Consider the following 15,996-nt stretch of genomic DNA (forward strand, 5'->3'; position numbering starts at 1 on the left):
CTGCATCCGTGGAACTCCAACAGTGTCCGTTGGACTGTCTGCCTTGAGACATTGCCACCAGCAGAGCCCAGATTCACCAGAATGGCCTTGGTGGTGATCCTTGGATTCTTTTTCACCTCTCTCACTATTCTCCTGGCCAGCACAGGTTTCACTTTTGGCTTCCGACAACGTCCTCTGAGATTTTCCACAGTGCGGAACATCTTGTATTTTTTAATAATACTTTGCACTGTAGCCACTGGAACTTGAAAACATTTGGATATGGCCTTGTAGCCCATTCCTCACTTGTGAGCAGCCACAATGCACAGCTGCAGATCCTCACTGAGTTCCTTTGTCTTAGCCATGAATGTCCACAGACCACCTGCAGAGAGCTGCTGTTTTTCACCTGTTGAGTTGATCAAAACAGCTATTTCCAATTAATCAGGGTAATTAGGATGCTTTAGAACAGCTTTGACTATTTGGAATGGATGGAACTTTGGATTTTCCCAGAGACTGTGACAGTTTGTAAAGGGTATGAATAATTCTGGACATGATACTTTTTGCTCAAATGTAAATAAAAGCTGAGAAATATTTTTTTCCACAATGATGCGTCTTGTACATCATCTTATTATCTTTTGTGAGACGCCTGTGTCATTTCCAGTCAAAAAATAACTTGCTAGTTGAATAAAAGTAACTTTAAGTCAAAATTTGCCAGGGGTATGAATAATTATGGGCTTAACTGTATTTTTAGCTTTATGAGTTCAGCTCAAAGTCTGAATTTTTTTTTCTCCTTCTCATTTCAGATACGAGTCTGGAGATCACGTTGCAGTTTTTCCCACAAACGACTCTGCGCTGGTGAACAAGCTGGGACAGATACTTGGGGTTGACCTTGATGTGGTTATCTCTCTTAATAACCTTGATGGTATGGCATTGACAGACCCAAAGCACCTTGACCTTACAGCTTCTCCCTCCCACAGTCTAGTGAAATCTGCCCTTGATATTCAAACTTGCAGTATCAGCTCACTTAATGTCTGAGTGACAGGGGTACTGTTATATCATGTAATAGCAGTAATTAAGCGGTAGTATAAATACTTAAGTTAGCTGTTGTTATAAAGGTCAGTTGTGGTGATTAAGGCTGCTCATTATCACTGACTGAAAGTTGAGTAATAAGGCTACAAATGTGAAACTCTTATCAATTCGCACCTTAAACTTGCTCAATCAGACCACGTGCAGTTTATTAATACAACAAAAACTTGCCTATAACCACACTTTAAAGCTATTTTACCACCAGTGTGATAGAAAGGTGAACCCATAAATCCACTGAAGATGCCCAGATACATTTTAAATCTTTTTCTGTTACCTGTTGACCATTAAAGTGTTTTCAGAGTAGTATCCTTGCTATTTTGTGTTTCAGAGGAGTCCAACAAGAAGCATCCGTTCCCCTGCCCCACCACCTACCGCACAGCCCTCACTCACTACCTGGACATCACTCACCCTCCCCGCACCAACGTCCTCTACGAGCTGGCGCAGTACGCCTCTGATCCCAAAGACCAGGAGAATATGCGCAAGATGGCCTCCTCCTCCCCCGAGGGCAAGGTCAGTAATGGGTGGTAGTTGGGGGTTTGGGGCAGTGGTGGCATACAGCATGTGTGGTTGCCTGCATGTGCCTCCCAGAATCCATTTTGTAATCAAAGATTGTTGCGTTAAGTTCTTGCAGATATAATTATGTATCGACTTCCTTGTGCGGACGCTGGACAAACGGGAGTCTAGGGACAGACCAAAATTTTTCAGTCCTTTGCGTCTGAGGCTGAGTTTTAATTGAAGCTTGGTCAGTCGAAGAAAAGAATTAAAGAGTTTGGACCTGCCCGTCCAGAGTTAAATATTCAGCAGCAGTCCACGGATCTTGGGAGATCGTGTACATGGACGTTCTCCAGCACACTATATGACAAGCGCAGTTGGTTAACTGGGTCTGAGGTGAGCAGTGCCTTGTTTTGTTTTCCGTGTCTGCTGTGTCAGAGTTCTCGTACTGAAAGGTTGTGAACCACCACAGTTTTACGGGACTTAAAGCACTTAACAGAAAAGTGGAAAAGACTCAAGCAGTTGTAGCCACTTGGACAATAGCATAGATTTTTTTTTTTTGCCTCCATTGGTCTGACTGCAGTCACTCTGAGATTATAGAAGGTTTGCAAATAATTGCGGCCTAATTTATAAATGCAGAGAGATTGCCTTCAGTCTGAAGGAGCCTTTGTCAGCGTAACTCAAGGAAACGGATTGCATGTGATTGCCAATTTGACCCCATTCAGTTGCAGACTGACTCTTTTGTTTTGTTTTTTTAAATAATTCAAATTTTATTGAATTCAGCATAAAACCGTCAAAATGGAACAAAGCAGTTCAAAAACACTGACACAGAGAGGTATGAAAGGCTGTTTGTATAATAACTTATTGGGTGGTAATGACTTGCCAGGTGTCTGGTTCAAACGAAGTTATATTTTCACTTTGTCTCCAGGTACGACATCACAGAAAGTGTCCCAATGTTCCTTGGCCATCTCATTTTCATAATTAAGCCCTCCCCAACATCTTCTCACAGAGAGCAGCGTTGCTTCAAGCAACTCAAAGAAGTCCAGACTCTAACACCACCTCTAGTGGTGGTGTTAGAGTAGCTGTTATCAAGTTAATGTAACAGAAGCTGGATCACAAAGCTTATATGAACTGTTCTCTGCTTATTTGCAGGCCCTCTACCAGAGCTGGGTGTTGGATGCCAGCAGAAACATCCTCGCCATACTGGAGGATATGCCGTCACTGAGGCCTCCTGTCGACCACTTGTGTGAGCTGTTGCCCCGTCTCCAGGCTCGCTATTACTCCATCGCCTCCTCTTCTAAAGTAAATCCATTTTCTCTGCAGTCGATAGAAGGAGTTAAAGTCATATACTTCTGTTTTAACATTAATTGAGGAATTGAATAAGCCGTCTGACTTTTAGTAGCGAGCTGTTGTTAACACTTCTCTTTTATGCAGGTTCATCCCAACAGCATCCACATCTGCGCCGTCGTGGTCGAGTACAAGACGAAGACTGGCCGCACCAACAAGGGAGTTGCGACCAATTGGCTGAAAAACAAACTGGTCACAGACAATGGGCACAAGTCCACCGTCCCCATGTACATCCGCAAGTCTCAGTTCCGCCTGCCGTTCAAATCCACCAACCCGGTGATCATGGTCGGCCCTGGGACTGGAATTGCTCCGTTCATGGGGTTCATCCAGGAGAGAGGCTGGCTCAAACAGCAAGGTATTTACAGACTAATGTTGTCTAACCTTGACAAGAAACTGATGAATTAGGGGGAAGACCTCCAAGCATGTTTGTTATTTCTGTCCTTGTGTACGCTCTAACAGTTAAAGGCTTTGAATCGTGGGTGCACATGAGAAATTGATGTAGGCAACTAGTTATAGTAAGGAATTTCTATCTATATTAGCATGTTGCGCTATCATCTATCACTAGTGCAAACCTGGAGAGTGTATCCAAGGTTACTGTCTGTCAATATGTGTGTACGGATGTCCCCTAAATGCCTCATACGCACGCAGTGAGCTAGGAAGAGGAACATTTTTAATTAACATTTGCTTTGCTCTGTGGCTGTCATCTGATTATAGGAAAGGAGGTTGGAGAGACCGTGCTGTTTTTCGGCTGCAGACATAAGAACGAGGATTACATCTACCAGGAGGAGCTCGAAGGCGCAGAGAAGAACGGAGTCTTAACACAGCTGAATGTTGCCTTCTCCAGAGACCAGGACCATAAGGTACAGCTGCCTACGAGACTCGGAGTGGTGCATTTTATCAGATTTCCTCTGTTGACAATGTCTTGTTACATCAAAGTCGGGAAATGTACCTGGATTTTGTGTTAGTAGTTGATGCTTCTTTGGTAAAATGAAAAATTAAGATAGCAGAAAAACGTTTGATCGTTTACATTCAGTTCTGTCTGGTTGTTTAGCTGTTTGTAGATAAATACACTGTTTTCTGTGCAGGTTTTTGACACGCACATATAAACATTGTTTTTCTGTTTTTTCAAAATAAAGGTGTACGTGCAGCATCTGCTGACAAAAAATAAGGAGCATGTCTGGAAGTTGATTCACACGGACAACGCTCATATCTACATATGCGGGTAATTAGCACGTTTCAATTGTTACATTTGTGTGTGTGTGTGTGTGTGTGTGTGTGTGTGTGTGTGTGTGTGATATTGAAGTATGCAGATGATACCACTGTGGTTGGGCTCATCTCTGATGGACATGAGATGGCGTAGAGGGCGGCGGTGGAGAACTGTCTTGGTGGTGCTCAGAAAATAACGTAATGCTGAACGTCCTTAAAACCAAAGAGATGGGTGGAATCTGTGTCCACCTTTAGGTTTCTGGGCACCCACATCTCTGCTGATCTCACCTGGATCAACTCCCTGGTAAAAAAGGCCCAGCAGCAGTTGCACTTTCTCTGTGTCCAGAGGAAGAATAAGCTGGCCTTCTACTGCTCCTCAGTGGAGAGCGTGCTCTCCTACTGCTTGGGTGTTTGGTACACAGGGGCCACTACCGAGAATAGAAAGGTTGCGCAGAGGGTAATTAAATCTGCCCAAAAAAATCATTGGCTGCCCTCAGCCATCTCTGGAGGCCATCGCCAGATCCTCCCGTCTCAGAAAAACCAGGGCCATCACAGGTGATCCCTGCACCCCGCCCACCACCTGATTGACCTGCTGCCTTCAGGTCAGTCAGGTCAATCAGGTCCCAAACCTTCAGCTTCTTCCCCTGGGCCATTCAGACTGTTAACAAACACTATGTTAGCTCGTTAGGTGAACTTTCACACTGTGGAGCCAGTCAGGAATTCTCCACTACATGGAAGTGGTGCAAGCCTGGATTCTCTTTAGCAATGTGGCGCCTCCTAGTGAAATAGTTGTGAAATTACAGTAAAGAACTTCTGTCTTATTTTAGAGAAGCATTGCTCACTGTCATTTCTTTCCTGTTATAGAGATGCAAGGAACATGGCTAAAGACGTGCAGACGGCTTTCTACGAGATTGCGGAGGAGGTGGGAGGCATGACGCGCACCCAGGCCGTAGATTATGTGAAGAAACTGATGACCAAGGGACGCTACTCACAGGACGTCTGGAGTTAGAGCCTCAAACCTGGCCTCACTTTGTCCACATACAGTGGTAGTTTCAAAGGTTTTTATCGTCTGCCTTGGTCTGGACTGACTTAAAGAAACAAATGAATCAATTTTAAACCTTGTGTTCGTACTCACCCTGGTTCACCTTGACAGCGACAGCTAACTGAAGAAAATGAGGCAAACTCTACCTCAGCAGATCTTACTAAACCAATAAAGCAACCTCCTTACTTTTGTTTGTGGACAGGCAGCTTGTGTTTGCTGAGATCCTCACACGATCCTAACTGTTTCAGCCCTGTGCTTTCCGGGGAGTGTAAAGAGCCTCAGTTTTATAAATAAACAAATTGGTGTAGAAGCCCACCCGCTCTAAATTCTTAAATCATGAGTATTTGATGCACAAGAGTCTCATTTGATTTTGTTTTAATGTTTTATTTTTATTTTTTTTTATTAGCCTCAGATTTAAGGTGTCACACCACAGCAGTTTATGATGCATCGTGTGTGTGTGTGTGTGTGTGTGTGTGTGTGTGTGTGTGTGTGTGTGTGTGTGTGTGTACATGTGTACGTATGTGTGTGTGTGTGTGTGTGTGTACATGTGTACGTATGTGTGTGTGTGTGTGTGTTGCAGTGTAAACACTCAGAGAGAAAAGTCGGCGCCCATTCATGTCTCAGCCTGCTCTGAGCTGATTAAGTAACCGTTTCCTAGCAACAATAAATAAATATCTAAAATGTTTTTAAAGTTTTTATTTGGTGTAACAAACTGGCATCGCAGGTACAATTGTGTGTTTACCTTTGTGTTTTGACAAGGGGGTTAGCCTTTTATGCAGACGTTGCTGTTCATTTGAAAGAAGAATGGTAACATTTCGAGAGGCACCGAAAAAAAGGAGACGATCATATATGAAAACCATGAGATTATGTGCTTTTCTTTTCTTTTAATACCCTGCCTTTTAACATAGAGAAAATAAATATTTTTAACCAGTGATATTTTAAAGCATTTTGTATGTTAGAACCTGCCTCCCACGGGACTATTGTTTTCTGTGATATTCACCTAAAAGCAGAGGATTCTGGGTTCATTGGGTGGCAGTGGCAACTCTAACACGATAACCACCTCTGTTTGACTTTCTTACACTCTTCTGCGCCTCTCCCCCTTTTTGTCTGACCACACCTGCGCCACTGCATGCAGAAGGTGGCAAGACGTAGCCGAACATTTCGCGTGTTCTCCCGTTTCAGTCCGTCAGAGCTCGTCACGGAGCTGTGGGGGAGTTTGAGGTCAGTCAGGCAGTGGAAGTGCAGTGCCTTTTTTTTCTTCTTCTTTTTATGATGCCTTATGTATGGAGTTGGCAGTAAAGTCTGGATACTTCATTGTATGTTTATTTCTTCTTTCTTGCTTATATTTTGATAGAAAGTCAAGTTCATCTGAGACACTTTACCCAGTGCTGTCACTTTTATCATTCCTCTTTATAATGTAATCATTTGATTATATGGAGGCTTGCTTTTTTTTAATTAATAAAAAGACTGAATAATTTTTGGAGTTTTGTCTTTCTTTCTCCTTTTTGTCGAGGGGGGGGGGCATTAGAGGTATGTAAGGGTTCCTGAGGCGCCTTGCACACCTGTTAGCAGGTGTGATTCACTCTGTTTAAACCAAATTCAGATACCAGAGGAAGACTTAATTTTTCTACATCACAATGGCTCAAGTGTTCTTCGATTAAAATGCTTCTGTAGTTTAGAAGACAGTGCATTATTCAAAGAAATGTTCTTTCTTTATGCTACTCTACACTGACCTGTGAAGGATTCAAACATAATAAGGACACATAACTTGAGATCAGTCTGTGATGTATATACATAATGGACTTATCTATGTGGATGATCAGTAATTTGAAAGTTGTGTCCTTTAAAAAAGAAAGAAATGGCCTCAAGAGAAAAAGGGAGAAAAGGCTCAGTTATGAATACCTGAACACACAAGAACTGGACTGAAAATCACTGGCAACAGATTTTATAGAGCAATTCATCCAAACTGTGAACTCATGAAAGTTAATGTCAGATTTTTATCCATTATGCTATACCACGTGGAAACCATCTAATTGACAAAAGCTTAATTTTTCAGCCTGATAGTAATCCCAAACACACTGCCAAAGTAGTAAATGTATACCTGGATAGAAAACTCCATTGTCATGAATTGACCTCAACCTGGAGAGGTTGAGGTCTGTATTTCCAGGTGTGTTTACACATGTTTCAATAAATCCCTGCAACTATTTCCCATTTCCCAAAAATATAAATAAGTGAAGCCTGGCTCAAGTCCTTTGCACATCACTGCATACACATTAATACAATCATCAATTAATCCCAATAAAATGTGCATTTTTGTGAGCTGGGCGCACATAAGCCTAATCAGATATCACAGAGGAGATGCACAGCTTTCTGCGCTATTTCGTCATTAACACTCAGGACCAGCAGGGGGCGTGAGCGCGCTTTGAAGGCGGGCTCCGGAGCGCCCCGCCCCGCATGCAAAAGCTGCTGCATTTAGCGCGGATTCGCAGCGGCGTGTTCGGCTCTGCGCTGTTTGTTGCGCACTTTCAAGCAGGGGTTTTAATCAGCCACGACGAGAACCAGAATTCATCGGCTTTTAAACTACATATATATAAAAAGTACACACAATGGCCACTGGTAAGTGAGAACGCCTTTTTTTTCAGTGAGAAAGTAGATCAAATAGCTTTGGAGCTAACGTTAGCTTGCGAACCGCGAGGCCAGAGCGAGGGCTCCGTCTATGTCATGGAACGCACTCTCTTTTCCCCCTCGTTAATGCATGCAAATAATTTTATTTGTTTGTAATTATTCATCTTTTCATAATGGGAATGTGCTTCACGGAATCTTATTTTTAGCTGTACTGTAAAACACGAACTGTGGCCACAGTGGGCTTTGTCGGGTGGCTGCTAGCAAAAGAAAAAAAATTGAAAGCGTCTTTGTTATGGCGAAGGCTGTTGTTTCTGTTGCGGATCCAGAAGTATTTTGCGCTTCTAACGTTATCTGATATCCTGCATTATAGTTAACAATAATCGTACATATGCGTATTTTCATTACATCAGACTGTGCCAAGAACAAGGGGTATTTTGAGCAGATTATTTGTTTCGTTTTCAACATTTAGTCTAAGCCAGCGCCAATGTGACCGCCATTTTCCCGGCTCGGCCTGACTAAGGGCCTGTTGGCGTGTTGCTGGCCTGCTTAAAGTAACCTATTTTTGCCTTGGAGGCCAGCTGCTTGGTCAGCTAGATATTTACTTCACTGTTTAGCAAACACATTTACACCCTTGTGTTATTTTTGTTTCAGACTCAGGCTACGGTGGCCCGCAAAGGTAATGTGCAAACAAGCTTTAAAGTACATACTCATGTTCAAAGTGTGTAACTGAACAACGTTTTAGCTTTTTGAACACATTTAAACCCGGAAGCTAAATGTCTTTTTAACCATGTGTCTGCAGCTATGGCTCGTATAGTGGAGGTCAGCAAGGCGGGCAGGTAAGACCTCTATTCTGGCTACTTGATGTAATTGTACGAGTTAATTTATTTTTACGTAAAACCTGCTTAACTTATGCATTTGATTGGCAGGGCTATGGACAGCAAGGAAATAGTGGCAGCTCCTATGGAGGACAGAATTATAGTGGCTATGGACAGCAAGGTACAGTATGTAAATGCAACTTAGAGAAACGCCTTTGTTAAACAACAGAGGCCACTGAAAAAGTGTTGTCTTTTTATTATTTATTTATTTTAATATCAGTTACTAAAATGTCTTTTCACATCTTGTTTAATTGGTATTTAAGTTATGTGTGCTTTAAGATCTGGCATACACCTGTGTCCACACACAAGTTTGGTACTAGTTTTTATTGTCTTTTGGTGGAAAGTATCCCGGGCACAGCAGAGGTCAGGATACTGTCCACTTTAGTATAATCTCATTTGATACAGGTTAATTGCTTTATAAATTGTGAAATACTAATGTGAACCTTGGGGTTGTTTTTAAACTTGGTTAATGTCATCTCTTCATCTCCACAGAAAATTATGGCCAGTCTCAGCAACAGAGCTATAATAACTATGGACAAGAGTCCTCTGGGTAAGTTCATAATATCTCTGTATTAGGGATGTGCTGTGGAGGTGTGTTTTGTGTGTGGAAAGGCGCTTTCAGTGACATCCTTTGTCTGTTCGAAGAAAGTTGGTGTTATTAAATAATACAAGTGTGCAAGAATTTGTATGTATAATGAAATGGGGAAAAATCCAGTAATGATTTGTATGTAACTGTAATACAAGATTTAAGGGGGGGGAAATCCAGCTAATAATAATAGTAATGTCCCATTCAGGTATGGTGACAAGCCCTCCTATGGGCAGCAAGGATCTGGGTCTTATGGACAGCAAGGCTCCTACAGTGGTCAGGGGCAAGGTGGAGACAGTTATGGACAGGGACAGGGTGGTGGCAGCAGTGGATATGGAGGCCAAGGGCAAGGAGGAGGAGGAGGTGGTGGCGGCGGTGGATATGGACGATGGAATGAAGGTAAGCTAACTGGATCATAAAATCTCAATAAGTGTGTATTTAAAATTGGCCAGTGCTAAGAATTTCTTTTCTGGCTTCCACCAGGTGGTGAAGGTGGTGGTCAGGGTGGGAGGTTTGGGCGTGACTATGGAGACCGTTCAGAAGGAGGGGGCTACAGAGGCAGAGGCCGTGGCGGCGGTGGCTATGACCGTGGCGGTTTTGACCGCAGTGGTGGATACGATCGTGGCGGAAGAGGTGGACCTCCTGGTATGGGGTAAGTTGCACAGTGCCACTGCCCCCAAGGTACCCTTTTTAACTGAAATGTGAGAAATGACTTGTTTATAAGCACATCATCACCACTCATCAACTACAAACCATCCACATAGATGGATTTTTCACCACTCATCTGCTTTATGCTCCAGATCCTCAAACACTGGTAATTTTTCTTCTTTTAAAACCTGAACGATCAAATGTTGTCGCAGGTAAAATTTTCCCCAAACATCTGCTCCAGGTGCTCTGAGCCTTGAATTTTTTTTATTTTTTTTTTAAAAAAATCCTTTGTGTATGTGTGTGTTTAATCTCATAAGAGACACGCTGGTGACAAAATCCACTGTTAAGATTGTGTGATTTGTACTCAAGTGGTGGTTAATTCGATCTTAGTTGCTCGACTCATTGGAGATCCACTCGCTATCAATGGGATCTTAAGGTAAAAAGAAATGGAAATTGAATACAGCTGCCCAAATAAGAGCTGGTTGTGCAACTAACATACCCAGACAGCGACACAAGTTTTGTCCCTTTGGCAACAAAGGTTGAAAAGGACCTCTTGGTGTTTTCAGAGACTTTCGTTCAGTGGAATATTAACCTAAAAGGTGCCATAGCATTCTTTTTTTTTTTTTTTCTTTTTTTTTACCTTGGACTAGTTTGTTACTAAAAATGGATTTGACTTTTTTTTTTTTTTCCCTTTAATTTAAACTGTGCCTCTGTTCAGAGGAGGTAAATATAATCTGTATTTTTGGAGCCTGTACAGTCCGAAAGTGCCACATTTCTTTTTCGTCCTTTAAACCTCCCGTTATGTTAGAGATCTCGGTCTCCGTTAAATTTCCAGTAGCCACACGTTTTTAAGATGCCAGTAAGTTCACGAACTCCAGTTTTTGGTACGTTCATGTCTTATAATGACCACACAATATACTGTGAGCAGTGGAAACTCCCCTGAGGTGATGCACTTAGACCTGGAGCCACATCTTCAGCTGCTTCACATTCAACAGGTTTCATTCAAGTGTTGTATATTTGACAATGGCGAACATGTATGTTGTGTTAACATGGATCTACATTTTATACTACAGGTGATTGAACTAAAACATGGACCTCAGTAAAAGGATCACATAAATGCACTCAGTGGAAGATTGCTCATTGGTTTGCTGCACCCCTTAATATCAATTTGGCAAATTTTGTTTAAAAACAAAAAAAAAAGCTGTTTTTTCAGCTAATGGTATCTAATCTGGCCATGTGAAAAGTACCAAATTATCTGTAAATGGTGCCCCAGTGACATGTAATAACTGCCTTCACTCGTCTGCCTGATTGTTCAGTCAGAGCTGCCTAGTCGTCTGCTTATTGATCTCTAATGTCAAAGACTAACGCATTCATCGTGTGAGACATTTCCACCGTAGTCGCACACCCTGGCAGGAGTGCATACTGGTGGGGATGTAGGGGAGCTTTGAGCTCTCAGTTGGGACAAAGGAAAAGCCATCATATCTCCAATTTTTCCTCTGCAGAGGTGGTGACCGTGGTGGCTACAAAAATTACGGTGGTAAGTGACGAGCATCAGAACTGTGTCGGTGGGGGAGGAAAGAGTTTGAGTTAGGAAAAAGAAAAGGGGGTTTAAAGGAGAAAAAAAAAAAAAAAAAAAAGAGAGAGAGAGAGGAACTTCAGTGAATGCCACCATTTCCATGTCCAGATCCCAAGGGTACTCCACCTATTGCTATTTGTCATAATGGTAAAGAACATGGAGCTTGAGATGTAAAATAATGGTTGCATGGAGACAAGAGCTGATTGTAAATGAGAGGTGTTCCCAGGATGAAGAAGGAAAACTTTCTAAAACTGGAGACTTTATGGTGGTTTTCATTTCTGGTGTAAGTTCAAAAAAGAAAAGTGAGGGGAGGAAAAACAGAACAGTTCTGTTCCTGTTGAAAGGTGTTGGTATGTGACACAATGGTATGAAAACACCCACCAGAAAGCTGTTAACATGGTATTTGGTTAATTTTCTTTGGTATCATTATGCAATGCTAGGGACAAAGTTAATATTTAATTATGTGAAAACTCACCCCAGAGTTAAAAAATCCTTTTTCACATATTCTCCTTCCATCCTCTTTTCTGTTTTCCAGGATCTCGAGACTACGGCTCAAGGGATGAACCAGGTGAGACTTAAAGTGAACATTAAACATGTATAGGCTAAAAGCCCTGCTCTGAATAAGTTACATAAATTTAACACTGTCTGTGAAGCCGGATGTAAGAAATGAGCGTTTAAACGTTTTTAGAATGAGTGTGGCACCATCTTGTGTACAGTCCAGTACAGCCTGGGACTTCACCGGGTGGTTTGGTTGTTTCGGCTAATACACCTGCATTGGTTTATGTTGGCTAACTAGCGAGAGAACCCACAACTCTGTGTTGCCTCTGGCTGTACAATAAGGTGACCCCCAGACTGCTTCTTAGTTTTAGTGTCTGTATTTTCTGCTGAGTTTGTTCTATCGCTAGTTGGCTAACACAAACTAATGTAAATTTGTTAGTCGCAACTTAAAAAAAACAGCCAACCTGGTGATGTCACGTACTGTAAGATGGAGCCTAAATATGTTGTGTAAACTTTAAACACTTCTTAAATTTGATCTGTTTTTTTTTTTTTTTTTTTTTTTTTTTTTTTTTGATAAGGTTTGCTGACACTTTGTCTTCTGATCTCATCCACAGCTGGAGAGCAGGACAACTCTGACAACAACACCATTTTTGTACAGGGACTTGGAGAAGATGCCACAGTTCAGGAAGTTGGAGACTTCTTCAAGCAGATTGGCATCATTAAGGTACTGAGCGAATCTGAGAATGATTTCTTTTCATTTGACTGGATTTTTATTATACCAGATCAGTCCTGTCTGCAAACTTCTCCTACAGGATCAGGAGTTGAATAACCAAACCTTGGACATAGGTACATATTAGGCACCTGCAAGCTCTTATTTGTTGCCAAGCAACCATTTACCAATCACCTAAAATGTTTTTTTTGTTGTTTTTTTTTTCCCTTTTAGTATGTATGCACCTGAAGCAACTTCTATCATTTTAATTTCCGTTGTGTCTAATTTATAGCCACAAAACTGAAATTATGGGTAATGCATTATGATGCAATCATGTTGCCTGGCAACTGCATAATGGACTAAAATGACGTGAGCATTGCAGAGGACCTGCAAAAATGGGCTAATACTATTTATCGGTCTTTGATTTATATAGGCATCCTCTACCACCTCTACTTCATTTACTTTAGTGTAATTAGGTTTCAGTTTTCCAGCAGCACAAACACACACGCACGATACTAGCAGCATGGGCATGTACTCGTGTAGTTATTCATTGTACCAGACTCGGGTATTTAAAACGGTAAATGCAAAAAATGCTGATCATCTCGATGTCTTCTGTACTTTTAGGTGAATAAGAAGACTGGCCAACCAATGATAAACATCTACTCTGACAAGGCCACTGGCCGACCAAAGGGTGAAGCTACAGTGTCCTTCGATGACCCTCCATCAGCCAAAGCTGCTATTGACTGGTTTGACGGTAAGAGCGCTGATGTGTATTTTTATGTCCTGACATGTTTCAGCACTGTTTTCACTGACCTTGTTGCTTGTTTAATTTCAGGAAAGGATTTCAATGGCAAACCCATCAAAGTATCGTTCGCCACCCGCAGAGCTGAGTTCACACAGAGGGGTGGTGGTGGTGGTGGCGGCGGCGGCAGCAGAGGGGGGCGAGGAGGTGGGTGGTGCTCAGCCGTCCTCTGGGTTCAAATGATGGATATCATATACAGTCAGTAAATTAAGTTACCTGTACTGATGATGCATCTTTGTTGGCAGGTTTCAGAGGTCGTGGTGGTGGCGGACCCAACTTTGACATTAAGGGAGGAGACTGGCCATGTCCCAACAGGTGAGCATTTTAAATTTTGTATTTCATTTATAAATGTTAACTAATAAAAACGCAACAGAACATATCCATTTGGCTCAGTTGCATTTCTAAATGCCTGGATTTCCTTTCCTCAGCTCTTGCGGCAACATGAATTTTGCCCGGCGGCAGGAGTGTAACAAGTGTGGTGCACCCAAACCAGGAGATGGAGGATTTGGAGGTGGAGGTGAGTGCTTTAGACACGGTTATTTTACCTGAAATGTTTACAGGATTGGAAAATGGTTCCTGCGGTTTTAGAAACATGTTCCTGTTACCAGGTTTCTTTTTATAAGTATGGCTAAACTTGGCTAAAAGTTTTTCTTTTTCTCCCCCCATTTGTCCAAATCATAATTGCTCAGTTTTGATGTTAATAGATTTAGTAATGGATTAATGGCTTTTGGGTAATTTCAGTTCTGTAATTTTATAAATGCAACTCATTTTTATTGTACTGAAAGCACATGTGGTAAAGACTTATATTGTTAGGCCAGTTTGTGCTCTAACCTGTCATGTGTTGTCATGATTCATTTGCAGATCGTGGGGGCAGAGGCGGATATGGAGGCGACAGAGGCGGTGGCTTTAGAGGGCGTGGAAGTTTCCGCGGGGGTGACCGTGGAGGCTTCGGAGGAGGTGGCGGCTACAAAATGGGAGGAAGGTCAGTTGGAGACTCTTGGCTCTTACGCCTCTTTCTCAATAGGCCGTTACAGTAGTGTCATCACAGCAGGGCGGTGCATCTACTTTGTTGCTTGGTTTAAAAAGTGGCGGTTTTTTATCAAATCGCTGCTCTCATGACTCCTGCAGTGATTTCACTCTTTGGCCAATCAGTGTCATGCAGTCTAATTTTTACATTTTGCCAGCTGAGGGTTACTAAAGTACCAGGTACTACCACCTAATGAAAACCTCTAAAAACTGGATGGACTTAGAGTAGGTGCTAGTGGAAAAAAGGCTTTAGAAGCAGGGGTGGGGGAACTAAAGGGCCAGTGTCCTGCAGGTTTTAGATGTGTCCTTGATCCAACACAACTGATTTAAATGACTAAATGACATCCTCAACATGTCTTGAAGTTTTCCAGAGGCCTGGTAATGTACAAATTATTTGATTCAGATGTGTTGACCCAGGACGATATCTAAAACCTGCAGGACACCGGACTTTGAGGCCTGGAGTTCCCCACACCTGCTTTAGACACTTACTTTATGACCAGAAGAGGGCGTCCTCTGTCCAAAAATGACTATAAAGTGTCTTTTTCAGTACTTTAGCAGTACGATCTTCGAGGAGATTAAACTGCATTTTGTGCTGTTGGCAAGCTGTGAGTGAAATTACACGATCCAAGGAGCCCTGAAGTGTTCCAGGTGTCTGAATATTCACTCTGATTTGTGTTTGGTTGCCTTCATGGCAGACTTGTTTATTGCTCTGCCCTGAAGGTGACATGCTGCGTTAATGGGTGTCTGCTTTATTGAAAGCAATTTCTGCTGTTCATTTAAAATGTGAAGGGCTGTGCGAAGAAGAAGTTGACATCATGGCTCACCTTCATTTGCCGGCTGATTCCGGTTTTCATCTCAATGACAGAAGCAGATGTGGGTCTTCGTTAAAATGCAGCCCGAGTAACAGACATCTTTGTCTTCTCCCCTCAGAGGTGACCGCAGGGACGACAGAAGAGACCGGCCGTACTGAGTGCTCCAAAGCAGAAAACCATTCCAGCCCTTAAGTTTGCCGTGGACGGAGGATTTAAATTGGAGGAGGACTAACGGGGGAGGGGGGTGTAGATGAGACAGATGTGATGATTTTTTTTTTTTTTTTTTTTTTGTCTACTGTAGCTGGTGCATCCTAAGTATTACTGTTCTTCTGTGATTCAGGGATGTGTTGAGCTTATGTAAAGGGGCTGATTGGCACCTGTAGGCATGTGGTTTTTTGTTTGTTTGTTTTTTTCTCCCCTTTTTTTTCTCCCCTTTTTTTTTTCTCCCCCTTTTTTTTTTTTTTTAAATTTCTTTGTACATCTTTTTAATTTTCTGTCAGATTCTAGTTGCTGATGTTATGTGAGGTAGACTTCATACCATTGTTTTGTATAAACAGAATAAAATGTTTTACTTGGTTTCTTTCTTTTTTTTTTTTTTCTTCTTTTCCAAAATTATATTAAACTGTGATCTTTTCTCCGTGCTTCGTGTGAGTTCATTACACACTAACCTCTTCAGCACTAAAGAAACAA

At 42.1% G+C, this 15,996-nt stretch overlaps 2 protein-coding genes across 5 annotated transcripts in view; both read left to right on the forward strand.

Moving 5' to 3' along the window:
- porb (P450 (cytochrome) oxidoreductase b) overlaps positions 1–6,626 on the forward strand; it is a 24,546-nt gene extending 17,920 nt beyond the window's left edge. For all 3 annotated transcript variants that reach the window (XM_031731624.2, XM_031731625.2, XM_039622741.1), the window contains 7 exons: positions 780–898; positions 1,391–1,572; positions 2,707–2,856; positions 2,989–3,256; positions 3,616–3,761; positions 4,038–4,123; positions 4,972–6,626. In XM_031731624.2, coding sequence (XP_031587484.1) covers positions 780–898; positions 1,391–1,572; positions 2,707–2,856; positions 2,989–3,256; positions 3,616–3,761; positions 4,038–4,123; positions 4,972–5,116 — 1,096 coding nt within the window. In that variant the 3' untranslated portion in view covers positions 5,117–6,626. The remainder of the gene's footprint in view (positions 1–779; positions 899–1,390; positions 1,573–2,706; positions 2,857–2,988; positions 3,257–3,615; positions 3,762–4,037; positions 4,124–4,971) is intronic.
- Positions 6,627–7,592: 966 nt separating this feature from the next.
- taf15 (TAF15 RNA polymerase II, TATA box binding protein (TBP)-associated factor) lies at positions 7,593–15,940 on the forward strand. 2 transcript variants are annotated; one of them, XM_039622518.1, is made up of 16 exons: positions 7,626–7,765; positions 8,426–8,450; positions 8,574–8,610; positions 8,701–8,770; positions 9,142–9,199; positions 9,444–9,634; positions 9,719–9,887; positions 11,386–11,420; positions 11,995–12,027; positions 12,572–12,681; positions 13,291–13,420; positions 13,502–13,615; positions 13,714–13,783; positions 13,897–13,985; positions 14,330–14,450; positions 15,425–15,940. In XM_039622518.1, exons 1-16 carry the CDS (start codon positions 7,756–7,758, stop codon positions 15,462–15,464), a joined length of 1,302 nt encoding a protein of 433 aa, XP_039478452.1. In that variant the 5' UTR covers positions 7,626–7,755; the 3' UTR covers positions 15,465–15,940. The 2 variants fall into 2 exon arrangements, with proteins under 2 accessions (XP_031587486.2, XP_039478452.1); XM_031731626.2 differs by lacking the exon at positions 11,386–11,420 and having other exon boundaries at positions 7,593–7,765.
- Positions 15,941–15,996: the final 56 nt, after the last annotated feature.

This window comes from Oreochromis aureus, linkage group 14 (genome assembly GCF_013358895.1).
Source record: "Oreochromis aureus strain Israel breed Guangdong linkage group 14, ZZ_aureus, whole genome shotgun sequence".
Classification (NCBI taxonomy): domain Eukaryota; kingdom Metazoa; phylum Chordata; class Actinopteri; order Cichliformes; family Cichlidae; genus Oreochromis; species Oreochromis aureus.